The sequence below is a fragment of the Radiomyces spectabilis genome, assembly GCF_025331425.1.
Source record: "Radiomyces spectabilis strain NRRL 2753 chromosome Unknown BYT42scaffold_23, whole genome shotgun sequence".
In the NCBI taxonomy this organism is placed as follows: Eukaryota; Fungi; Mucoromycota; class Mucoromycetes; order Mucorales; family Radiomycetaceae; genus Radiomyces; species Radiomyces spectabilis.
The window spans coordinates 1-25,868 of NW_026251948.1; the positions used below are offsets into that span (position 1 = coordinate 1).

The following is a 25,868-nucleotide window of genomic DNA, read 5'->3' on the forward strand; positions in this document are numbered from 1 at the left end:
TCGATCGCTGCGAGAGATGATCATTGTGAAACGGTCATTAGGAAATGCCATTCGAGAGAAGATAACGCCGGCCGGTCATAATTAGAGGCGTCAGGTACTGTGACTGGAAGGTCCAGACTTGTAGGAGTAAAAGATAAACCGAGGGAGATCTTCATCAATACTACTTTTTATTACATAGTCTCTTTTTTTTTTGTGACGCTGAGTTTAATCGTTTGCTCAGCTTACAGGGTCATATTCAGAGGAAGCATAAGAGCTACAAGTTTCCGTTGTCTTTGCTGCCAGGCATTCCATGGAATCAACCATTGCTTTCATAAGTTGTTGTGCGTTTTTTTTTCCAGTAGATGGCGTAGTCTTGTTCCTTTATTGATTGTGAGAATCAGTTGTTTTTGGCGGACAACGGGTTGTCTTCATCTTTGTTCTTGGTAAGGCTATCATTGCTGTCACCGTTGGCTAATGTCGGCTTGCCCACCACTCTTCATAGCCAGTGTTATCGTCTCCGAGAGTCTATTTGTGGTCATATTCACTGTTCGCCCGCCTGTCTGTTTGACCTGTGGTATTGATTTTCGGAGATGATTTGGCAAGGACCAACACATCTATTACTGTCATCTTTTGATTGTGCGGCCAACGACCGGAACACCATTCACGGGATGTGCAGCTGTTGCGAGCCGACGTTACGTTGAACGGGAATCAGAGATTTCGTTTTCCATTGGCAACAAGAGGAGGAATGCCAACAATTGGCGAAAGCAGCAACATGAACATTTGGAAGGAAGCGTCAAGCGTAGAAAGAGTTGATATATTGGTTGTCAACGTTAGAAACATGATGACTAGGAAGAATAAACCTTTATTATGTTGTAACAAAAAAAAATTGGTGGGTGGCTCTTTTTATGTTACAGAGGTTGTTTAGGTAAAGTAAACGAACGATAAATGTAAAAAGGCAACGAGTGAGATAGAGGGTGCTCTTATGAGAGCTTGCGATATAATCGCGTAGACGTAAAAATTTTTTTTGGGGGGGGGGTTCTGGTTTTTGGGGCAGAAACAGAAGAATTGGCACCAGTGACCTTTTCGTGATGACCTTTTTATGGTGTATACTCGGTACCCTTCGTTTATCGTGACTGACCTCAGAACGCATTTACTCGGAATATCATATCACAACAGTAGATCAAAACAGTAGTAACAGTAGGAGCATTGCGCCTTGAGAAAGAGAATACGAAAAAAATGGTCATGATAAAAAAGCCACTGGAGGGAGACGGAAGAAAAAAAAATTGTCAGTTGGTTTACTTTTCTATCTGAAGCGTACCAGTATCATGTTTTGATGTATCAATTTGGTCATTGTCGATCATTATGTAAAAAAATAATCAGCAGGGAATAGGCGTTATCAAGTCTTTTTTTTTTTTTTATTTTTTTTTGCCACAGTTGAACGATCTTGCAGGAGATGGTCATCATGAAATGGTCATGACAAAACGGTCATTACGAAATAATCATTACGAAACAGTCATTACGAAACGGCATTCGTGGGAATGTAGCTTGAATTGGTCGTAATTACATGCATATGATCTTCTTCTTCAACAACTGATGAATAAATAATGAAAGGATGGACTGTGACTGACAAGGTCTGGACTTGTACGACTAAAAAGATATAAAAAACCGAGGGAGGTATTGTACTTATGACGTGTTCATCAACACCTTTTATCATGCAGTGTCCCCAGTGCAATGCCGAGTTCTCCAGTGAGAGCAGCTTACGGGGCCATATGAGGCGTAAGCACAGGACCAATCGAATTTCCTTGCCTTTGTTGACCGTTCCACCTTTGCAATCATCACCCTCATCTTCAATTATACCCACGAATGAATCGTCCAATGAACCATCGTTTTCGTAAGTCTGTCGTGGGCCTTTTTTTGTGTGTGTGTCGGGCTGGGGGTTGTTGAGCAAATGGCGTAGTGTGGTTCTTTTATTAATTGTGTGAATTAGTGTTTCGGTGGAGAACGAGTCGTCTTCACCATTGTCATCGGAAAGGCCACGGTCAATGTCACCAACGGTCGATGTCCAGTCGACCACCCCGCCATCGCCAGTATCTCGGGCGTCTTTGTCGCCTACCCCTCCGTCGCCAGCACCAAGGGCGTCTTTGTCGCCTACCCCTCCGTCGCCAGCACCAAGGGCGTCTTTGTCACCCAGCCCCCCACCGGCAGAGTTCAGCATTCGTCCTCCACGTTGCTTGACCTGTGAAATGAATTTTCGGAGGCCTTCAGGAATGTATCAGCATATGAGATACATTCACCATTTACCTGTGAGGCCAACGATCGGGAGACCGTTTTTGGGAGGTCCGGCTGTCACGGCGCGACGTTATGTGCAAAGAAGGAATGAGCGTTTTGCACGTCATGTTCAACAACAGGAGGAAAGAAGGCAACGACGCGAGGCACAACGTCGACAGCATCTTGAGGAGGAACAACAAGATGAACAGAGAGAATAAACCTTTTTGTCATTTTTTTTGTTTTTATTTGTTACCGGCAAAAGAATTCTGAAAAAAGAAGAAGAGGGGGGAGGGGGACATTGTACTGCATATGCAAAAAAAATAAAAAAAAATAAATAAATATATAACGATGCCATTGTTGGATGATGGTTGAAGCTTGTGTGTGTTATAGGATCTCTTGAAGTTAAGATTTCGTAAGTGAGGTTGTTGTGAAGAAGTGTTTTCCAAAAGACGTTCTCGTATGATCGATATCAATTGCGTAGTGAACATACTGTGACAGTTTCCTGATGACCTTTCCCTAATGATGCTTGTATGCATATCATTGTCACCGTTTCTTTACCACAATTTGCCTCAGAACGGATCCATCCAAATGTTATATGTCAAACGACTAGCTCGAACAATGGTAGCAGCAAGAGCGTTGAGGAGATAAATGATGGTTAATGCTAAGTGTTACGAACAAGTTGAAACGGACGATGATTTGACCAGCAAAAAAAAAAAAAAAAATTCTTTATGTGGTGAAAATATTGGAATGAAAAATGAAAAGACGCACAAAGAGAAAACACGCAAAGGGCAAAGAGCCACTAGCCAAGAGCCACAAGCTAAGAGCAAAGGGCAAAGTGCAAAGAACCACGAGCAAAGAGCCAAGAGCCAAGAGCCAAGAGTCAAGAGCAAAGTAAAATGAAAAAAAAAATCTTCACTCGTCAAGTGACGACAATTCATTCGGGGGTGATTCTGCTTGTACTAAATAGGGTGAGGCAAAAAGTTAAGAGAGGAGTGTAATAATAGTCCATAGAAAAGATGATTACCTTGTTTCTCTAGAGTTTCAAGGAACTCTCGTAGGCCCGGAAGATGAGTTTGACTTCCAAACGAAAGCTGCGAGTCGGGAAGTTGAATGATTTTTTTAAGCAATTCATACTTGTCTTTGACAGTAAATGGGGTTTCGTCGACGTCTCTAAAGACCAGTGGGTGTTCATGTTGTCCCTGGCGGACAATATGTCCGTCAGGATTCATGATGAATCCTTCTCGTAATTCATCCAGGGTCAGGGATACGTTAACCCGGGCACGATTGTTTTCGTTCACCCATGCGCTAATTCGGGATTCACCTAAAGTTGGAAAAAGGCGTCAAAATTGTGATGGATGGATCGAATAAGTGACAACTCTTACCCTTAATGATCCAAGAGGATCCCTTTGTCATGTAGTTTAATGCCGCCCACAGCATCGTTTTCGAATTACAATATACGGTGATGGGGGTGCCTGAGGACGAGGTCCTCAAGATTACTGATATGTTATAACTTTGTGATGTAAATGAGAACACTGGGTCTGAAGCAAGGCGAACGGATGCAGTGATGAGGATCATTGGGGGGGGGGGGTGGGAGGGGGCGGATCAAAAGAAGGAAAGAGAAGGAAAATTGTAGCGTATAATTCAACCACATTTTTATAACCAAGGCTAAGACACCGAGAATGTCGTATGTTTCATTTGTATCAGGCATTAGCAGTTACAGTATCTTGATGATAATATAGTGGCCCATAAGCCCCCTCTCCCCCCCCCCAAAAAAAAGAAGGTCAGTGAAAGGGAACGAAAAAGATGAGAGTTTTATAAGACGTACAAGCGCTTTTTTTTATTTTTATTATTCGGCCACATCTTTGATCTGTTATCAGTTTCGATTTTATTCCCTTTTTCTTAATACAGTAAAAAAAAATATCCAGCAAGCGGGCTTCCACAATTAACTCTGGTCATTCCATTCAGAAATGGTATTTAAAAAAAAAGGTCATGATGAAAAGGGCATAGCAGGGGGACTGCATAATCTCCATGCCGTTCAGGTTTTATTTAAGATCATCATGAAAAGGTCAGAGTAGGGGATTGTTTATTTCTTCTATTATTTCGTGTATGGTAGGGGAAAGGTCACCGGAAAAAGGTCACCGGAAAAGGGTCACCGGGGAAAGGTCATCGGAGAAAGGTCATAGCGGGCATGTATTCTTTTCATTCATTTGAGTACTGTGGACTTTGAAAATTAGCTTTCAGAAATTTGCTGTCTGGTTTTTTTTTAAAACTCTTTTGTGATCAGTCAACTGTCTGTATTTTCGTTTGCTAGCTAGTTCCAACTTGGTTTTATTCAAAGCGGATGATAATGCGATCAGGCGGTAAGCATTTTGGAACATTTGGACGTAGTATATTGCAATGTGCTGTAGTATATACAGACGGTACTGAAACAGATGCTCCGCTTGGTTATTCTTATACCGCTCTCAGTTTTAGTATTAGGTAAAGGGCATAGGACTTTATGCGACATTTCATGCCACTCATGGAGAAATGGAATCGTTGAATGTTCTTGCAGGTAAATTGCCTACTGTCACTGATCGCGTGATGCAGATGCTGATGGCTTTTTCTTCTTTTTATTTTTTTTTGTTTAATCTTTTGGCGAAATAGAGCGGCGAATGTATCATTACACCGGAGGGGTGTTGGGGAAAGAGAGTTATGACAAACTGCATGTCGAGGTTGTGTATTTACAGTGTGTTTACGCTGCTCTTCAGGAAAACACGGATGATTGAACATTGCAGGTAAAATGTGTAATGTCATTGACCGCGTGTCTCAAACGTTAATATCCTTCTTTCTTTGTCTTTAGTGATTCAAAGACACAATAATGAGTGCGGTTATTGTTGTTCTTGTGACGGAGAAGGGATCTTTTTTTTTCCGTTCTAGTATGTCTGTTAAATAGCTTTTTTCACTCCGGAATGCAGAGGAAAGAGAGGAAAAAGGTAAGAAAGAAAGAAAGAAGAAAAAGAAAATCCTATTTCCCCTCTGCGGTTGATGGAAGGGAAGAGGTTTTTTGTCCACGTTAAGAGTTTGTGGGTAATTTCGGAAAGAAGGGCCTCTACTATCATTCAGTAAAAAAGAACGAGTCACTCTTTTATTTCCAGTGTCATGAGTATTGAATGTTCCGTTGCTGATAAACCCACCTTTGAATTGGTTACAGTTTCTTTCTCGCTCTTTTTTTTTTTTTTTTTTTTTTTTCTTTTGTATTTGTATCTTTATTTTAATGGAACTTCCTATTTTTAACGTTGCTCAAGGACCCCACTTTGCTGTTTCTCGAAATGATTTGAGGCACTTTGCCAATTTGGAGACTTATTGTATGGAAGTACCAAGATATTATTGTGCGATCTGTGTGCAGATGCTGTACAAGGAGGAATGTTACTTTCGTAAGAGTGTAAACCCATCGACGATCTGGCCATGTCAGGAGTGGGGCCTAGCACCCATTTCTCGCAGTGACGATGGCGGTGTGGTAGTATGCAAGAAGCATCAAAGCTGTGCCATTGAACCGGTGTATGTCTACCCTGGACCTACGATTGCGATGGTGAATGGGCTAAATTATCGCGAAAGAAGTGCACTTTCGCCAGTGAAGATTATGTCCCAGATTACGAGAAAGAGGGCTATCACCAGCGGGCGGGTTGGCCATTATGAGTTGGCCGGTAGTTTATGGATGCGCCATAACTATGAATTTGCGCAAATGATGTACGAAGGGACATTGGGGATGTTTTATCAGGATGGAGTTCCTGGACGTAAGTGTTTTTTTATGCACAGCAGAAGTGGAGTGGCATACGCTTGATAATTTACCATTTATTTGTTGTTGATTCAAAAAGAGTTGCGGCCAAGAAGAATCAAACAAGTATGGGACAAACTTGTACAGTGCAACCCATTGCTTCAAGTATACAAGGATCCGGAGGTGGTGGAAGAGCTCGTGGAATACCACCTGGAGACCCACCATCATAAAGTGGGTGCCGCAAGTGGGTGGCGGAATAAAATCGTTTTTCCAATCGAGGACATTCCGCCGTCAGCAACTGATGAAGCATTTCGTGTGGAAGGTCTTCGCATTGGCCAAGATACCCGTGGCGACGACGTGCAGTTTAGCCACCCTTCTTTGATGGCACTCATGTTCCCTCATTTGTTTACCTACGGACGTGGGCACTACTCGATGGCTCAAGTAACTGCAGAGAACACGGCGTTGCCGGAGGAGTATGGTGGAGTGGCAATGGCTACTCGCGACGGGGAGACCATCAAAGGATATGCCAAACGCTGTCTGTTGCTTGCCGACCGTCGCTTTGCACGAGATCCGTCATTCTTGTTCTTCATGCTAGACGCGATAGAAAAGCACAATATTTCCTCCTACAGACGACGAGTGGTGAACACAAGAGGCAGAGGTGCTATTCAGCAACAGGATGTTGTGAGCGTCGATCCGGGTACAGGTGTGCCTGAGATTCGACAGGATCGAACTTCTGGTGTCCCACACATCATTCGTTCATCATACGCATACAAAAGAAAGGCATATCTGGATATGGCGTGTTTGTTCGATAAATTAGGAGAGCCACAGGTATATTATATAAAGAAGAGAGAGCAAATGTGATTTGGTGTCTAAACTGCAGCGGTGTATGTTTTTTTTTTTTTTTTTTTTTGTGCTAGTTGTTCCTGACCATCACTTGCGATGATTTTGCGCCTGATGTAAGAAAGTCGGTTTCCAGCGAGAACGTGTGGGATGATCCTGTCCAGTTTGCAATGCATTTTCATCGAAAGTGGCAGAAAGTACTGACACAGTACATCAACAAGGTAGAGAAAGGAAAAGTTAGTCAAAGGATCCATGTGTTGTAAGCTCACATAAAGTATAACAGATTTTCGCCAGAAAAATTGGAGGTATCAAGGACTGGGCATGGGTGATGGAAATCCAGGACCGTGGTTCCCCTCATATTCACATGGTAATCTGGACGGTGGAGACAGCACAGCAGTTGTTGGCACGTGGGGATGTGGTGGTGGCAAGGATGCCTGCTGAGGATGATCCTTTGCGCAGCCTTGTTGAAAGGTATCAAATTCACCGTTGCAGTCCATACTGCATACGTGGGGACAGTACTTTTTGCCGTTTCGGGTTTCCGTTCGAACCATGTGCAGAGCCCTATGAAGCCGACGGTCGTTACCACTATGAACGAACAGCGCTGGACGCTAACATCAATACATACAACCCGTTCCTGCTGCGGCTCCTGAAAGTGAACATGGACATCCAGTTGAATGTGGGTCGTCGTGCTCTGTACTATCTATGCAAGTACATCACGAAGAACGACTCACTGTTCAACGTGGATGTCGTCAGAGATGCAACAGATGATGGCATGACCGACAGACGTCAACATTTCCATGGAAGGGTGGTCGGTGCGGTGGAAGCTGTGTATGATCTCCTCGGCTATCATAAGCATCACAGTAGCCGAGGGGTCATATATATCAGCATGAACATGCCTGAAGATGACCGCCGGCAGTTGCGTCGTGATGTTCGCGAACTCGAAGGTGGTGAGACAAATATCTTTACCCGATCCCACCTCGGTAAGGGAAAAAAAAAAAAAAAAAAAAAAAATGAAAAGAAAAGTCCTGGATGGGATTTTCAATAAATGTGGTGATGGATGATATTTTTTTTTTGTTTCGTTTTACTAGAGAGGTATGCTGCACGAAGCAGGCATCCTTCTGTGCAACGCCTGACACTGCCGCAATTGTATACCTTCTACAATTTAGAATATTCGCGCAACAACACAGGCGATGGTGTGAATGACGAAGATCAAGACAACGATGACGATGAAAATGATGATGATGAAGAACAGGAACGCAAGTGTTTACCATTTAAGGGGATTTCCAAAGATGGACCAAATATCAACTTACGTTGTATACAGGCCCAAACAGAAGTCGCCAGAGACGTTTAAATACAGCCTTGGTAAATGTACCATATCACAATGAAGCATTACCAAGGACGTTTATGGACAACTTTGGTGGAACCTGGCGGCTACGGCTGAAAAAAATACCTCTTTGGCGTACACGTTCTCTCCAGCCTAGTGCTGGAGACGTGTACTTTTTCCAACAAATTGCAATCAACTATGCATGTCCGAGTATTGCGGACTTTACTCGGCAGTTCCCAACAGTCAGAGGTATAGTAGAGGGAAAGAAAAAAAGGTGGGCAGCTTCTTTTTTTTTTTTTATAATGCTATTTCCAAAAAAAAAAAATAGATGCATATTATGCCTTGGTGGAGCGCGGGGATATTGAATTGGCAGAAGCACTCCAAGGATATGTTCATTATGCTGACGATTCGGATAACCTGGAGGAGTTAGCTGAATCAACTACGGAGCGTCTGGAACGGCAAAAGTTGACGTTGACGGATGAACAATGTGCAGCATATGACATGGTGGTCAACAGCATCGAGGGACGTAGACCCTGCGTGGTTTTGGGAGGTGCCGGTTGTGGAAAATCGTACTTGCTACGCGTCGTGGAATTACACTTTAAAGCAGCAGGGTATAATGTAAGTAAAAAAAAAAAAAAAAAAATTTTAAAAAAAAACCAACTTTCCCCTCCACACATACACATGTACATATATACATACATACATACATACACGCACACCAGAAAAGAAGAGGAAATAAATTGATCTTGTTGTGGTAGGTTGTCAAGCTCGCCTTAACTGGCATTGCGGCTCATAACATTGGTGGACAGACAATTCACCGTTACTTTGGAATGGCAAATCAAAGTAATGTACCCAACCCGATACGTATCGATGAAGTCGTAAAGGAACATCCGCGGACATTGTTGCTGATTGACGAATGTTCCATGATCAGTAACACGCTAATGGTACAGTTGAATCGCGTCCTCAATGAAGCCACGAATCAGCGCTGGCATGGTGGAGGTGTGAGGATGTGCATGTTTGGTGACTTTTGTCAGCTTGTTCCCATGACGGCGGCTGAAGGCCTTATAACGGCCAACGTGTGGTTTCAACGAGCGGAACTGGCGGTGTTGAAGGTGTCGCAACGACAGAAAGACAGTATGTTTCTCCGCGTGCTGAACAAGGTACGGATGTGTCAGTTTGATGAAGAGGTCAAGAGGTTTTGGATAGACAGACTTGTCTTGGCTGAGGAAATCCCCGCTGGTTACCTTGTGTTGTTCACCACGAGAAGAGAAGTGAATCGCTGGAACGCAAAGATGATGCGATCAGTAGTGGATGAGAGGCATACGTTTCGGGCAGAGGATCACTTTCTTGGTAATGCAAGAGTAGCCGTGAATGCGTTACGGGGAACACAGTTGGATGAGGTGTTGCAGTTGCGTATCGGTATACCTGTTTTACTGCTCCAGAACCTGGATGTTGCTCGTGGCTGGACGAACGGTACCATGTGTTTTGTGTCAGATATTGCCCAAGATTTGATCACTGTGACAAAATGTGATGACGAAGAATCTGTACTTGGCGTACAGAGAGTAACACGTGAAATACCGTCAACAAGCTACTCCCGCACGCAATTCCCTTTGACGACAGCGTATGCAGCCACGATCCACAAGGTTCAGAGCTTAACAGTGAGTAAAGTGGCTGTATCTTTGTCGTCCAATATGGATTCACATGGCCAACTATATGTTGCCATGTCAAGGGTACGTTCTGCGGACGATATCCTTTTTTTTGGATACGACTGGAGAAGAGTCGGTAGACGCATACCTTTTAGAAAATCAATTATAGATTTTGTAGCAGAAGTAGAGCAATAAAAATGCAGGTATTGTATGTTGTTTAAACCTGAGATTGATTGATGGGGTTGATTCATCTATTCTGCTAGCCTCTCCGTTCGCCTTCTATTTTCTTTTTATATAAATGTATACTTATTTGTTTGTGATGATTGTGGTCATATGCTTGAGAGATGAACAGAAATAAGGGGTTAAGGGTAATCATACTTTTGATTGTTATTTTTCTTTAAAAAAAGTTTTTTTCGTTTTTTTTTTGTTTTTTTGGGGGTGGGGTCAGTTTCAGTACACTTTTTATCTTATCTCGCTACAAAAAGGAAAAAACAAAGGTTGTTTTATGGAGTCAGTTTAGAGAAAATTATGTACGTAAGTTGAAGGATACTGATTTGTAAATTGCAGATAATGTACAGTTTTATAATTATTCAGCATGGATATGTGTTCGTGAGAACAATCAGAGAGGTAGTCAACCAGCCAGGGCACTACGAATTCCAACTGTTTCCAAATGCCTTGTAAGTGTCCAAGTGCTGAAGAGAGTTTTATACAGTCTTTAATAATTGTATAAAAAAAAGAGAACAGCCGTATCGTGTGCATTGTGAGAAAGCAGTGCTGGATAAGGTTAGATTACTGGAACAAGTAGAAAGTCAGTGGGTGTATATGTTAGTGGTGGGCCGAGGAGGTTTCCACCACTCGTTTGCAGACTATGCAGGGTACCAGTTAGACCCATACATCACAATCTGGGCTAGCGAATTCGAAGTGTTGCCAGGTCCAGATCTGTTACCGGAGGGAGTAAGAACTGCAGCGGTTACGCGTCTTGCAACGACACTGCACCTTCCAGTGGAGACAGTAGAAGATCAGTACGTTGTGGAGATTGATTCTGCAAATCGGGGCCATGGATCCAGAGTAAAACGTGTAGAAGAAAGAAACCAAGGTAAAGCGTCTCTGGAATATTTATTTTAATATTATAATGTAAAAGTAATATCGCGGTTCAAGACATTGGCTCTGAAGAAGAGCTGGAAGATGATATTCCATTGCAAGGGGAGGGTAATAATAACCGACAGCCAGCAGCTGTACCATCAAGTCAGCCGGCACCTGTACAATCGGGGAGAGGAAGCCAACGTGGCAAAAGAAAAGGCAAGGCACCAGTGACATCTCGCAGAGGGCGAGGTACCCCACAACCAAGAACACGGTCAAGTACGGGAAGCCGAGACCAAAGTCCGGGTGAAGGAAGCAGCAGAGGCCCGAGAACACGATCGAATGCTCGGAGCCGAGACCAAAGTCCGGGTGAAGGAAGCAGCAGAGGCCCGAGAACACGGTCGAATGCTCGGAGCCGATACCAAAGTCTGGGCGAAAGAAATAGCAGTAATTTCGCAATACCTATAAGGAGGAAAATACCAAGTCCTGGGGAAGAAAGAAGAAGGGATGAACAGATGAAACGTCCTCGTTCACTAGGTAGCCAAGAAAAGAGGTATTGTATTAGTCACAAGTATATATGATATACATATCAAAAAGCACGATAGCTAATGATTATGAGTTGGTAGTAATGTCATTGGAAGTGTAAGTGCAAAAAAAAAAAAAAGAAAGAAAGCATTATCATTACGTCAATACTAGTATCTGAATATTGGTTAGGAGGCCGAGAGGAGTGTAAGCACGGTTGAAGAAGAGCAAGATTCGTCAACTGTGCGCGTAGAAATAAGTAACAAAGATCGACCGGAACTACAAAAAATAGCACTAGGAAAATTGAAAGTATGTGTGCAGCATAGAGTTTTTGAGCAGCAGGTTGAGCGAAAATGTAATAGGGTTATTTAGATGAAACATTATGAGCCATCTTTGCCCAAACCTTCAGGCAAAAGGTCCAAAGGAAAGGAGCGAGTGACACGATTAGAAAAAGCAGAAGAACAAGAGCCAAAACATGAACAGGAGACAGCATCAGAAGAAGAATCGATAGAAGACTGGGTAGAAAACTGGGTTGAATGGGAAGAAGAACCGAAAGAAGAAGAAGAAGAGGTGCTCACAGCGAAAAAAAAGAAACCGATTCATTCATATCGGGAGGAATTGGCGTCACTTGCAAAATTACATTATTCCATGAGTGAAATTATGGTCGCAAGTGGGAAAGGTACGAAAACGTTGTTTATTAAAAGGCAATGGGTCAACTAAGTGTTATACTGTTTAGATGATAAGGCTGGGGAAGATGAAGCACCGGATGAGTCGGGTAATTTGCAGCCGAAATAAATTGTAATGCATGTATTGTCTTTCCAAAAATAAAAATATAAAATATTGTGCATGTGAGTAGTTGTGTGAAAGTAGAGAGAAACCTGGTTTTGAAGTAAACCGTGATGGGGGAATCATGTGTACTCTTTGTGTGGGGATCATTATTTTAAAAAAGAAAAAACAAGTGGTGAGCCATTCCCTCTTTTTCCTCTTTTTTTTTTCTTTTTCATATTTTCCACAATGTGTCCGCCTTCGGCTTCAGGTGATGGTGCAGACATTCAAAAAAATGTTGGATCTATTGAAATAAATGGTGTACTTGTTAAAAAAGATGGCATGCACGTTAAAAACAACGGCGCACATGTTGACAAAAATGGCGCATACGTCGAAAAAACAAATCTATGCAACTTCCCCAGTAAGTCAGTTTCTAATAGAATAATCAATAAGAGATGAAACTAACTCAATATTCGATTTTGGGTGATCCAAAAAAAAAAAAAAAAAAATAGCACCTCTTTACGCCGAAGAAGAGGGCGTGGATGTTTTAGGAGCCGAAAACGAGGTTGAGAAGTCATATAACAATGGATTCAGTCGGGGATACAAGAAGGGATACAAGAAGGGTGCCCGAGGCGGGTACCGGCATGGATACTTCCATGGATTTGAAGACGGATACGAAGAAGGATACAAGAAGAAAAAAAAGTTTATAGAAGAAGTAGCTGCAGCGATTAAACGAGATATCGTCGAAAAAAATGCTATGGAAGAACAAGTTGCTGCAGTTAAACCTGTCGCTAATGGCAATGCCCACGTTGATGAAGTTGAACCAGTTGAAAAAGGTAAAAAAGACAGTTGGTGCTGAGCATGGGGATTAAAAAAAAAAAAGGTGATCCTACTCTAAAACCATTTTAGAGAGTCAAGACTTAGGCAGTAAGTCATACGTGAATAAGTAGGTTTCAACAAGGAAGAGGGAAAGAAAAAAATGCTAAGGAAGGTTGCGTTGATGGTAGGGCGAACAAAACGGAGAAGAGGACTTTGTCTACTTGGAAAAGTCGGTGGCAAAAACTGAGCCAGAAGATTATCTCTGTTGATGAAGGTTCTAAAAAATCAACAATTGGAGACGATGAATTGCTTTAGGATCCATACCCATTGTACAATCCTGATGATGTATGTTTAGGTATTGATTAACACGTGGAAGAAAGAGAGGTTGGTGTCTTTTATTAACTTTTGACATTTAAAAAGTTCGTTTTGGTACAAGTGCAAGGTCATCATAAAAAGGGCACAGCAGAGAATCGCGGTGTATATTGAAAAAAGGGTCACCATAAAAAGGACACAGCAGAGAATCGCGGTGTATATTGAAAAAGGGTCATCATGAAAAGGACACAACAGGGTATCGCGGTGTAATACAATCACAGCAGAAATTCCGGCATACTGTTGAAGAAGGTCATTATGCAAAGGTCGCAGTGGGTATACACTTTATTGTCTATTTAGGGTCGAGGTGGAGGTGGTGGCAGAGGTGGATGCTATGCAAGTGTTATGTACAAAGTGAGTAAGCTCGCAAAAGGTTCTGTCAAATATGAAGTGTAAGTCAAATATTGAAGGCAATAAAGTCGTTTTTGCGATTTCTCAAAACTCACTGTTGCTTGAATTCTAAAGAATAGGTGGCCCCCAGTTTGCTTGTGCTGGGCATCACAAAAACTTTGGATGCTCCAGCTCCGTTGTCCCAGGGCAGGACAACGTCTTGCGGGCCAATGGCCGGGTTTTGGTTGAATAGGTGTTGGAAAACGATTTTCCCAACACAGCATACGACTTTTGGCCGGAATCGTTTGATTTTATTGGTGGTGTGGCGAACACCTTCGGCGATTTCGTCCGCTTCAAGTTGCTTGGACGTGGTCGTCGGTCTGGGAACAAGGTTGACGAACCCCACGTTGTAACGGTCAAAGACTGTCTTGTCAGCGGTGGCATCATACTGTTCTCGAAGCAAGCCTTTTTGACGGTTGAGGTACCGGTCTCAGTGGACATCTTTTTTTTTAATTATTATTAAAAAAAAATTGTGAAATTGTACCTGAATTTGAGAAGCATGTCCAAAAGCAATTGCCGCGGCCCCCAAAAAAGTGATTCTTTGTTCGGAAGGGCGCCTTGTCGCTGGGATTGATTCCAACAAAAAGAACAGGGCAATCATACCTAACGAGGTCAGGAATAAAGTAGTTGGACATGATGATGGTAAAAGTAAAAAGATGTAATAATAAAAGAGGGTGACAACAGAAAGGTCGAAACAGAAGGAATATGGAAAGAAAAACGATGTGGTGGATTTATATTAAAAAGTGGTTTTGGTTTGAAACAGGGCTCAAAGTGATTTTGTAGAGTATCGTCCAAAAAGAAGAAGAACTAAATCAGACAACTTTTACAAATGAACCTGTCAATATTGGTGGTTTTGGATAAAAGTAACAAAAGCAACGGACACTGTGTGTGCAGTGGTGACCACTTAATGTAAGGGTAGCTTGTCACTTCAAATTCCTGACAGTGGATGTCGTTTCTCTCTCTAATTATGGTTGGTAATATCATTGTTACCTTCTGTGAGCAAGAGTAAGTTTTGTGAGTGTTTTTATAATTATTATTATTATTATTATTAGCGACAATGGTAATAGGAAAGAGGGGTGACATTGACGTTTGAGCGGAGGCAACTCATATAGTTTCGATGATAGTTTCGATACCCAAGGTGATGTAAACCAAGACCGATATTCCTCGGGAAACTGACCCAAAATCCTGCACAAGATATATTTGTGAATAAAAAGTCAGGGTAAAATCAAATATTTGTCGTTACATTGTGAATGTCGTCGTGTCGACGTCCGTTAATATTTTTTTCGTTAATATTTTTTTGTCTTCTCGTTTCTTTTTAATGTGAGTTGGGGAGGCATTGAACACAGTTCAAAGAAGTAAACGATCGAAAAGGTACAGTCACAAATGTCATTTTTAGTTAGTTGTGAGTGTATTTAACTCACACAGTGTATGGTTACATGATCTTCATTTGCTGACGGCAGTGAAAATTGGAGTAAATAAAAGATGATGTAATGATCAGATTATGCCTAGGTATCATACATAAAAAGGGCCACCGTAAAAGGATCACCGTACAAACATCATCGTAAAAGGTTACTGCAAAAAAGCCACTACGAAAAGGACACTGTTAAAAGGACATTACTAAAAGATCACCAAAAAAAGGTCATTACAAAAATGTCACCACAGAAGAGCCACCATAAAAAGATTACCGTAGAACAGTCATTGGAAAAAGATCACTATAGAAAGGTCACCATGAAAGTGCCACTGGGAAATGATCACGATGAAAAGGTCATGGCAGAAAGAGTAATTTTTATGATTGCCAGGGCTAAAAGAGCCAAAAAAAAAAAAAAAACTATGTTGCTATCATTGCCCTAAATCATCTGAGCTTCTGACAACCTCAATTGAGCTTCTGTGACACCTGGTGGACATAGAATCTTCAAAGGATCAATTGGAGCAGAATTTGATAGAAGGGATGACACAAAATGAGTTTTTTTAAAGAAAAACATTCATGCAAATCAATCAAAATGAATGTCGGTATTACTGGAGTACAGTGACACAATGGGTCAGATGAAAGGGTCCTAATTCTTTATTTGCGTGCAATTTAATCGAGCTATTTATAGGAAGGTACACTGTCAATTCGATTACGTAACACCAGGCTTGGAAATCCACACACACACACCTAAAAAAAAAAAAAAGCAGGGAAATTGGCACGTGCACATTCATCAATGATGATCATTACAAGTGGCATCACGGGTAACACATTGAAGCGACGCGGCGTCACACAATTGTGCATGGAGAATTCACAAACAATATTTTACAGAGTGATATATTGGTAATCACGTGCATCGATACACCCACCACGCTTGATTTGTCTTTCTATTTGTACCAAGCCAGCCCAGTGTACCTAAAGAACTTAGAGTAACTGGAAGCCTATATTTCTCTGCATAGGCCAAGCTGAAACCGTTGCTAGGTAACTGACTAAAAATAAAGACAAAAATTGGGATAGTACCCCAAGTAGGTACCATCCCAATAATGCCGAATTCAAAAAATCCAATCGTACTGAAAGTGTGTCTCTTTTCCTTGTAGAAAAAAGAAACAAATTCAATGACAAGGGCTTAATCTCAGTACATCGTAGCAACAAAGGCTACTCTAGTACTTACAATACCCCGTCCGTTTCATGTCGTCTGCATGCGATTTAACATCTCCATGCATTCGTTTTACCATGTAGGCAGCCTAAACAACACCTTTCCGCATAGCCTAGGCATACCAATTATACGGTTCCCAATCCCACAGCGGGGGCTTATTCTTACTCGACTAAAGCCAAGGAGACAACAAAAAAGTATCGCTTCCAGCATGGATTCTGACTTAGAGGCGTTCAGCCATTATCCAGCAGATGGTAGCTTCGCGGCATTGGCCTTTCAACCAGCCGCAAATACCAATTATCTGAATGAAGGGTTCCTCTCGTACTAACTTCAATTACTGTCGCAATACCATAACAACATCAGTAGGGTAAAACTAACCTGTCTCACGACGGTCTAAACCCAGCTCACGTTCCCTATTAGTGGGTGAACAATCCAACGCTTACTGAATTCTGCTTCAGTATGATAGGAAGAGCCGACATCGAAGAATCAAAAAGCAACGTCGCTATGAACGCTTGGCTGCCACAAGCCAGTTATCCCTGTGGTAACTTTTCTGGCACCTCTAGCCTCAAATCTTGAGGGGTCTAAAGGATCGATAGGCCACACTTTCATGGTTTGTATTCACACTGAAAATCAAAATCAAGGGGACTTTTTTTTCTTGGGGGAACTAATTTTTTTTTTCGGCAATACAAACAGATCCCAAGCAATCAAAATAGGCAACCATCTTTTCTCTGCTCTTCGTCAACGCCGCACGATATTTGGATCATTGCTCAGAAGGTGGATTTCAGATATCCTCATTTTTTTCTTTCTACCGCATCGAAATGCTCATATTTTTCTTGTTCTGATTTATTATGCAAAACGTCTGCTACACGCCAAAATCGTCCTTTATTTCGCAGCCTCAATGACCTGTACCGTACGTTCGTTTTTGCCATCATCGTTTTTTATCCGGACAGCCCCACTCAACCGCTAAACGTTTTCCGATCTCCCACACATTCAATGCCCAAGGCACACTAAGCTTAACATTATTAGTGAACAAATTTTATAACTGGCACACTGGTAATGGCGGTCCATTCCCTTGACGCTGGGGGAAAAAAACGAAACGCAACTTGGCGAAAAATTCGCAGCCGGAGATGAAGACCAAAATGGTAAGACGTTGATGATTGATGGTATTGCTATGCTTGTGGCACTCACGCATGTTTATGGTAGCATCAGAGCGGTTGTTTTATTTGGATTCTCCTTTTTTTTTTTTTTCTACCGGGTTCCATTGCACAATAAACGGCAACAACAGTATCCGTTCAGCCAAGGTTAGTGGCACAATGACAAGGGCGACTGAAGATTATTCCGATTGTAACAAAAGTTTCTGTGTATAGGCAATCAGTTGGCGCCGGGCACTTTCCCTTAATTTGGACCAATTTTTGTGCTTGACGATTCATGGTGAGTTTTATTTTCATGTGAAGGCGTTATTAGAATGATTTTTTCACATGCAGTCTATCGTTCCATAGGTTGACAGGATAACGAGGCAGATCGGCTAAATGATCAGTATTCGTTGGCGCTGGCGATGTGCCATGGGCAGAATTCGCGGAAAAATGGCGAGATCTCGGCAGCGATTCCGAACTATTTGAGCAACACAAGCTGTAACTGATGGAGATGCATCAGGTAAAGATTAAAGTTTTTTCTTTATGTGGAAGGTCGAGTACCCGCATCTCTTTACTGATTATACCTCTTTTAATTAAGGTTAGCGTTACGGGTAAATTATAAGCTATTACCGGTACCAGCACTTCATCCATATCGCCGATGGGACACAGCGTTGGCGTGCGAAAGCTCACTGAAGGGAGAGCAAATGGAGGCATCGTCTCTGGCATCGTCCTGGCAATGTATAGGGAAGGTTGATTCTGGAAAAAAGTCATCTTGAAATTGCAGCAGCATTTGTAACGCGAAACCTGTTTGGGGGATATTTTTTTTGCCTCTTGTTTGGCCCCATGTTGGGCGCACCTATCTTTTTATTTTATTTTTTCCTCTTTTGTTCACCTGGCCGACCCAAAACGCATGGCACTGTTTTTTGGAATAAAGATTCGCCATGGGGTTGGGTCATTAGAAGCAGCATTGTTAGCTAACGAGTCATCCGCACTCAATCGCTGCGACGAAGGCAGGTTCAGATGAAGACTTGGGCGATGACTCAGGTACGAACGACGATGTAGCCGCGATGTACAGTCGAAATGCTCATTATTAACGACCAAGATTAGTGATCAAAGCGACGGTTCATTGCACTGACACGGCACTACTCTGAGGAAAGCGACTCTACGGAAGATCACTGAACGGAATTCGGAGAGACGCGTATAAAGATGGTAAGCTGTGAATATCAGACAGTTTTGTGCTCTGACACTAATGGCCATTCTATTTAGTCGCAGTATTCTTGGCAGCAGCAACAGTATGCATTCATGACTGGAACGAATGAGGCGGCAGCCTTATTTTAGAGACCATCTTTTTGGCAACTTCTTTTCAGTTGTTCATATATGGTGAGTTTTTATTATTCAATATCGAGACGTGTTTCGCTATACTGAAAAAAAATTATGGTTTGCTAGTCTTTCTTTTCGGTTTGCTTTGGACACTGGACACTCGCCATGTCGACGGCTGGCATTGGGCAGATGGCAAGGTAAACTTACAGAAAAAAACAACCAGCGATGTAATATAGGCACTGACAGTATATCATCGAATTTTTTCGCAGACAAGCGGCATCGACCTGAAGCGAACAATCAACAGCAACGGGCAACGGATTCCAACTGTTGGAGGCAAGACATGATACACTGGGTAAGGAATAAGAGTTTGTTTTATTTGGAAAGACCAAGCTTTACTAATACGATTTTTGCTGTAAAGGATGTTTTGCTGTCGTTCCGCTTTTGTTGATCCAGAGGTTCCTACGTCCACTTACTGGAGAACGCGCCGAGATAATCATGGACATCATCATGTCATGTTGCGCGTGACGGCAACAGTGCCCATTTATTCATGGTTAAGCGGTAGGAGATGCGATGAGACGTATATCTTCCTGAAGCAATTTTGTGCTAAAGTCAAACAAGTGGCAATCGTTGGGCGCGTCTCGGTGATAGCTTTATTTTATTGACCAATGGTAAGTCGTTATTTTCAACTTGAAGGTGCGTCTCGGAGATCTCAAAGATGGCTTGGCTATTTTTCATAGTGCGTGAGAGAATCGTCGGTAAGAAGTTCTCTGATCAGCGTGGCGATCATTCATCATTACGGAGATGATAAGGTAAATTAGGCGGAATGACTGGAGTGCATGCAGGTGCTGGCAGCTTATGATCAAAGAGTTTCACAGAAAAGAGAATGCGGCGCCAATGATCATCGGTCCGAGCAATGAACAGCGACGGAATTCAACGATTTGGGGGAGGCTCTGTATTTGGCGGTGATACATTAGGTAAAGATTACAGTTTTTGTTGTACAGTATGTGACAGACTGAGTGAGTACCCGCATCTCTTTACTGATTATACCTCTTTTTATCGCCAGTACCGGCACTTCTTCCATTATCGTCGTTAGACACACGCCTTGGTGGGGACACTCACTGACGAGAGAGTAAATGGAGGCATCGTCCATTGCATTGTCCTGGCAATGAATGTGAAAGATTGATTCTGAAAAAGGTCATCCTGAAGTCGCTGCAGCACTTGTAACACGTAGTGTGTCTGGCGTTTTTTTTTTTTTTTGTTTGGTCCCATGTTGGGCACACCTATTTTTTATTTTTTTCCTCTTTCGTGCACCTAGCCGACTCAAACTCATGGCACCGTTTTTTGGAATAAAGATTCGCCATGGGTTTGGGTCATAGAAGCAGCATTATTAGCTAACGAGCAATACGCACTTAATCGCCTTGAGGAACAAAGTTCAGATGAAGACTTGGCGATGACTCAGGTACGAATCACAATGTAGCCGCGATGTACAGCCGAATGCTCATATTAACGACAAAGGATTAGTGTTCAAAGCGACGCTGCAAAAGATCACTGAACGGTACTTCAGAGACGTGCGCGTCAAGATGGTAAGCTGTCGATAGCAGACAGTTTTTGTGTGTTCTGACACTAATGGTCATTTTAATTAGTTGCAGTATTCTTGTCGGCAGCAACAGTGTGCATTCATGACTGCAATGATATGAGACGACAGCCTTATTTTGGAGAACCCTTTTTTAACTTCTTTCAGTCGTTCATCTACGGTGAGTTTTTACTTTCAATGTGGAGGCGCGTTTCGCTGTACTGAAAAAAAATATGGTTTGCTAGTCTTTATTTTTTTTTTCGACCTGCTTATGACAACGGACAGTGGCCTTCTTGATGGCTGGCATGAAGCAAATGGCAAGGTAAACTTCTCAAAATAAAATCAGCGATGTGATATAAGCACTGACAGCATATTATCGAAGCTTTTATTGCAGACAGCTGGCATCGACCCTAGACGGGCAATCAACAGCAACAGTTTTCCAAGAAGCAAGACAAAAATGTAGTTGGCGATGATTTATACCAGGTAAGAATTAAGAGTTTGGTTTTACCTGGAAGACCAAAGCTTTACTGATACAACTTTTTTTTTGCTGTAAAGGGTTTCTGAAAATTAAAACTGAAATGGCTTTGCTGTTGGTCCGTTTTTTGTTCATCCATTTGCTGGAGAATACGTCGCGATAACGGTGAACATGATCATGGCGATGAACGGTGGAACATGGAAGGCCACTCGTGACACTAAAAAATTCCATCTTTGGTGGAGTGATTTTTTTTTCACCCCTTTCGTTCTTTCCTCTCATTTCTTCGTCGCCTTTGGTTTTTTTTTTTTTTTTTTCACGATGCTGACATTACAACTGCGATTTAACTTCTGTCTTCTGTCACCTCGCTGATTCGACACTCATGGAACTCGTTACGGCAATTGCGGAACAAAGTCGAGGTGCTGCGTTGGAAAACGAAATGTTCACTGCAACCGCAATGACTTGTGCTCAAACCTGGCGACATGCAGGTACGAATGGTGTCAAAGATTCTCGCGACATGTTCTCAGCAATTAACCGACATGAACAATTTAGGATGTACGCACGAACTACCATCAAGGCGCGTTTATTCTCAATGATGACCCAGACGATAAGTGACAAATCTGGGGCGACGGTTTATTCGCCTGGCCTGGTGGTCCTGGGAACGCGATTTTACGAAAGTTCACGTTACGGAGATGAAGATAAAAATGGTAAGTTGTTGATGACTGATAGTGTTCTCCTGTTTGTGACACTAATGAGTGGTCTTGTTTGTATTATCACCAGATTCCGCCCGACGGTAATGGTGGCCCCTTTATTTATGGTTGAAGCAGTATGAGGTGCGATAAGCGCGACTTGATGTACATCTGCTGAAGCAATTTTGTGCAAACAATTGGCAATCGTTTGACACGTCTCGGTGATAGCTTTATTTTATTTCTCAATGGGTAAGTCCTTTGTTTTCTACTAAAGGTGCGTTTCCGATAACTCAAAGATAGCTTCGCTATTTTTCATAGTGCGTGAGAGAATCGTCGGCAAGAAATTCTATGATCAGCATGGCGATCGTTCATTATTACGAAAATGATAAGGTAATTAGGCGGAATGACTGGAGTGCATGCAGGTGCTGGCAGCTTATTATCAAAGAGTTTCACAGAAAAGAAAAGGCGGCGCCAATGATCATCGGTCCGAGCAATCAACAGCAACGGAATTCAACGATTGGGGGAGGCTCTGTATTTGGCGGTGATACATCAGGTAAAAATTAAAGTTTCTGTTTTACGTGACAGACTGAGTGCCCGCATCTCTTTGCTGACGATATTTCTCCTTAAGGTTAACTTTACGGGTGAAAGTACAAGCCATCGTCCGTCTCTTCATTCTTTTCATCGCTGCTGACACTCACAGTATCATGGTTCCTAGCTGGCAAATGTATCAAGGCTTTTCCAAAACATCGTCAGAAGCATGAATGCTGGATGGTAAGTCATCGCAATGTCGACCACTCATGGATAGAACATCAGAGACTTACTTGTATCACGAAATAGGCTGATTTGTTTGGGGATGAAGGCATGTTTCCTTGTCATACCTGGCAATTTTTTCACGGCGGTTTTGGGCGTTGCATATGTGATTCACTTTGTTAATCTGGCACCCATGGCGAACTTGACAGCCGTTTTGGAGCGCTGCTTATGTGCCGGTTGAAGAACAGTCCATACAAGATAAATGTATCCCCTGGTGATGCAATTGAGGTACAGATGACTACTGAAACTCAATAAGATTTCGGCACTAAAGAAAATTCTGTGGTTAGGGCAAAGAAACATTTTGACGGCGCTTTGTTTATTTTGATCAATGTTGGCTTTTGTTTTGAGCTGTCTGTCTATGGTGAGTGTTTTTCTTAACAAAGTCACGTAACGTCGTACTGAAAGTGATGGCTTGGGTAGATTCTGACCGATGTACCACATGGAGTGACATGTTACCGTGGTGATGACTGACTCTCCTGGTGATGGTTACCATGAAGGACAAGTCCAATGCAAATACCATGAGTATGTTCCGAAGCTTTCGTCGAAACTAGAAAGACATGCAACGAGCGCGCAAGAAATCAATCAACAAAACCAGTTGTTTTCACTGCTGAGTGCAAGGTAAGATTAAGGTTTCTGTTTTACGTGACAGACCAAGTACCCGCACCTCTTACTAAAATATTCCTTTTCAGGTAACTTAGGGGAGAGGTTCCTTCCATTGCTGCTGGTTGCTCACGGTGACATGTTGCCAAATCTATCGACCGACGGAAGCGTCAAAGCGAACTTAAGACATCATCCGGGCAATGAAGGCTGGATAAGATATCATTGGGATATCGAAGGCGTATGGCAACTGAAAGGCTTATTTGTATCACCAGTCAAGCTCTTTTGTTTTGCGGCACTTGGCGCTTTTCACGGAAGATTGGGCGTTGCACCTGCCGTTTGCTTTTACGTTTTGTTCATCTGGTCAGCCTGCCACTCATAGAAAAACTTGGCCGTCGCTTTGGAGCATGCACGGGTTGAAAGACAGAGACAGCCTCCCGAAAAGATCCAAGTATCCCTGGTGAACGCGACATAAGGTACGGATGACTAGCGCAACTCGATATCATATTTTTTTTTTTTTTTTTTACTAAAGAGAATCTTGTGCATAGGGTGAAGGGGTACAAATTATTTGAACGGCGCTTCTACTTGTTTTGGTCAATGTTGACGTTTGTTTTTGATTGTCTATCTGTGGTGAGTGTTCTTTTTTAATCATGGTCGTGTATGCAAGTACTGAAATGTTTGCCTAGGTTTTGACCGGTGCACCACGATGGCCCCAAGGGGTGACATGTTGCCACGGACTGATTCTGCTGATGATGATTGCCATCAAGGACACCCCGATGGAGATACCATCAGCGAAGCTTCCGTCGAAACACGCAAGGAACGCGGAAGGAGTTAATCAAGGCTGGGCCCAAGATTGATTAAGGTTTGTTTTACGTGACATGCCGAGTGCCCGCATCTCTTTACTAATCATTTCCTTTTCAAGGTTAACTGAGGGGGGTGAAGTACAAGCCATCGTCGGTTTTTTCGCTTCTTCTGGCGCTGCTGTTATCCACATAGTGACATGGTCTACCGACTGATGGATGCGTCGAAGCATCACCAAGGTTAAGAAAGCAGGACAAAAGATTATCAGGTGTTGAAGGCGTTGGAAAATCAAAGACTAGTTTGTATCACCAGTCAGGCTCATTTGTTTGGGGTCACCTCATTGTCTGTGATACTTGGCGCTTTTCACGGGGAGATAGGGCGTTGCATCTGCCGTTTACCTTTTATCTCTGCTCATCTGGTCAACCTGGCACGCAAGGGAAACTTGGTCGTCGCTTTGAAACATACAACGATTAAACGACAGAGAGAGCCGCCCGAAAAATAGCCCAAGTATCCGTGGTGGACGTGGCATGAGGTACGGATGACTGGCGTCAATCGATATGAATTCTCTTTTTTTTTTAGTCGTCCCTTTATGGTAAGTGTTTGTTTTGCAATCAAGGCCGCTCATCCTGGTACTAAAATATTGCTTCGCCAGGCTTTTGGCATGTGTCCGGGAACATCATGTCACCCTGTCACGATGAAGATAACTGATCCTGATGGCGATTGTAACAACGACCAATGCAGTCAAGTTGCGGTCAGCATGCTTTGCAGAAAACTGGAAAGGCACACAAAGCACCGCCGTTATTTACAACTGGTGGGCGCAAAGCAAGCTGTAACTACCCCCAAGTCTATCATGGCCCTCCGCAGATAGTTGCTTGATCATCGCCCTTGAATTCGATGCCTGCAACGCAGAGCAGACTCTTCATCCGTTGTACCGAACATTGACACCAATATGGTCTTGGCGATTGCTCCGGAAATCGGTGACAGGCTTTCTTGAAGACTTCACTTGTATGGTTGACGGAAATAACAAGGCTTCCCCTCTGGTCGCGAACTTTTCTCCGACACACACTGTATGAGATCACCCAAATCAGGCAACATCTGTGGCTGTATGCTTGCCTCGTCAACAACGGAAAGGATCGCCAAGACTCAGTATTGCCGAGACTCAGGATCGCACAAGAAGTATGACAACGAAAAGACGTTCTTATGGGGATGTTGAAGTCTTTCGTCACGATGCCATTGGATGATGGCAGAATGTGCTGATACCAACGATGCAAGAAAATTCGGCTGTGCAAACCTCCTGAAATCTGTCTACCTCAGCATTGATCGTTACAATTACTCACCTTGAACAAAATGCAAGGCAGACTGTCCATGGCTTTTATTCTCTCAGCTTTACAGGCAATAAGTGTAAGTGTCGATAGTGCTTTTTGAAACAAGGTAAGCGCGGTACAATAAGTAGAAAAGAATCATGCTTCAAGTTTCGTCGTGAATAAAGTCACATTTTTCAATGATAAATTCCACTTGTACCCAAAATGATATCGTGAATGCTCAAATCCGAAATGATGTTCAGGCCAACCAAAAAAATAAATCAGAATAGTATCCCATGTGAGTCGTTCACCGCAACATGAGGGGTCGCTTTGGACCATCTTAATAAAAAAAAAATCCCCAGAAAAGAAAGGGTACTTATTCATTCGTTTTCCTTCTTTGCTGATTTCACAAGTGTCGCCTTGAGCCTCGGTTGCTATGGCGATGTGTCACTGCACTGCAAACCTGGCTGTTGTGCTTGGTTACCATGAACTGTGCGTCACTTTCTCAAAGTGGTAGTCTTCTTGAACCACATCAGTTCCATTTCAATAAAAGGCAATTTGCCGACCGGTCACTAAAAGAGAAAGTGAACGGAAAGAAAAGAAGGAGAAAAGGAAAAAAAGAAAAGAGAAAAAGGAAAAGGGAGGGAAAAAGAGAGAAAAAACACAGAGCTTAACCTAAATCATTGCCTTTTACTGCCCAAACTGCCCTTCTCAGCCATCCAAACAACTGCAAAATTCAAAAATTTTTCCCCCAATTGGCGCATATCTGTTTGGTTGTTAACGTTTACACGAAAATAC

At 42.6% G+C, this 25,868-nt stretch overlaps 6 protein-coding genes across 6 annotated transcripts, besides 3 other annotated features; 4 read left to right on the forward strand and 2 right to left on the reverse strand.

Annotated features, from left to right (window-relative positions):
- Window positions 1–1,407: 1,407 nt before the first annotated feature.
- BYT42DRAFT_590880 (uncharacterized protein) lies at window positions 1,408–2,586 on the forward strand. Its single transcript, XM_051570510.1, has 2 exons — window positions 1,408–1,870; window positions 1,967–2,586. Exons 1-2 carry the CDS (start codon window positions 1,665–1,667, stop codon window positions 2,463–2,465), a joined length of 705 nt encoding a protein of 234 aa, XP_051418034.1. The 5' UTR covers window positions 1,408–1,664; the 3' UTR covers window positions 2,466–2,586.
- Window positions 2,587–3,010: 424 nt separating this feature from the next.
- On the reverse strand, window positions 3,011–3,837 carry BYT42DRAFT_590883 (uncharacterized protein). The gene is made up of 3 exons (XM_051570511.1): window positions 3,630–3,837; window positions 3,272–3,568; window positions 3,011–3,206 (listed from the first exon to the last, which is right to left on the reverse strand). The coding sequence occupies exons 1-3, from the start codon at window positions 3,820–3,822 to the stop codon at window positions 3,160–3,162; spliced, it is 537 nt and encodes a 178-aa protein (XP_051418035.1). The 5' UTR covers window positions 3,823–3,837; the 3' UTR covers window positions 3,011–3,159.
- Window positions 3,838–5,632: 1,795 nt separating this feature from the next.
- Window positions 5,633–6,862, forward strand: BYT42DRAFT_506498 (uncharacterized protein; the record flags this gene model as incomplete). Its single annotated transcript, XM_051565097.1, has 2 exons — window positions 5,633–6,020; window positions 6,102–6,862. The coding sequence occupies 2 exons, from the start codon at window positions 5,633–5,635 to the stop codon at window positions 6,860–6,862; spliced, it is 1,149 nt and encodes a 382-aa protein (XP_051418036.1).
- A 1,010-nt stretch (window positions 6,863–7,872) lies between these two features.
- Window positions 7,873–8,996, forward strand: BYT42DRAFT_590908 (uncharacterized protein). The gene is made up of 4 exons (XM_051570512.1): window positions 7,873–8,097; window positions 8,163–8,414; window positions 8,494–8,761; window positions 8,869–8,996. Exons 1-4 carry the CDS (start codon window positions 7,899–7,901, stop codon window positions 8,921–8,923), a joined length of 774 nt encoding a protein of 257 aa, XP_051418037.1. The 5' UTR covers window positions 7,873–7,898; the 3' UTR covers window positions 8,924–8,996.
- Window positions 8,997–10,254: 1,258 nt separating this feature from the next.
- On the forward strand, window positions 10,255–12,084 carry BYT42DRAFT_214367 (uncharacterized protein). The gene is made up of 6 exons (XM_051562565.1): window positions 10,255–10,345; window positions 10,406–10,488; window positions 10,549–10,907; window positions 10,970–11,444; window positions 11,518–11,533; window positions 11,606–12,084. The coding sequence occupies exons 1-6, from the start codon at window positions 10,340–10,342 to the stop codon at window positions 11,783–11,785; spliced, it is 1,119 nt and encodes a 372-aa protein (XP_051418038.1). The 5' UTR covers window positions 10,255–10,339; the 3' UTR covers window positions 11,786–12,084.
- Window positions 12,085–13,808: 1,724 nt separating this feature from the next.
- BYT42DRAFT_550445 (uracil-DNA glycosylase-like protein) lies at window positions 13,809–14,391 on the reverse strand (the record flags this gene model as incomplete). Its single annotated transcript, XM_051566134.1, has 2 exons — window positions 13,809–14,185; window positions 14,241–14,391. The coding sequence occupies 2 exons, from the start codon at window positions 14,389–14,391 to the stop codon at window positions 13,809–13,811; spliced, it is 528 nt and encodes a 175-aa protein (XP_051418039.1).
- Window positions 14,392–16,833: 2,442 nt separating this feature from the next.
- Window positions 16,834–16,915: a sequence feature (Protein overlapping with rRNA (BYT42DRAFT_590933, KAI8364146.1) was converted to a misc_feature.).
- A 172-nt stretch (window positions 16,916–17,087) lies between these two features.
- Window positions 17,088–17,148: a sequence feature (Protein overlapping with rRNA (BYT42DRAFT_590933, KAI8364146.1) was converted to a misc_feature.).
- A 119-nt stretch (window positions 17,149–17,267) lies between these two features.
- Window positions 17,268–17,385: a sequence feature (Protein overlapping with rRNA (BYT42DRAFT_590933, KAI8364146.1) was converted to a misc_feature.).
- Window positions 17,386–25,868: the final 8,483 nt, after the last annotated feature.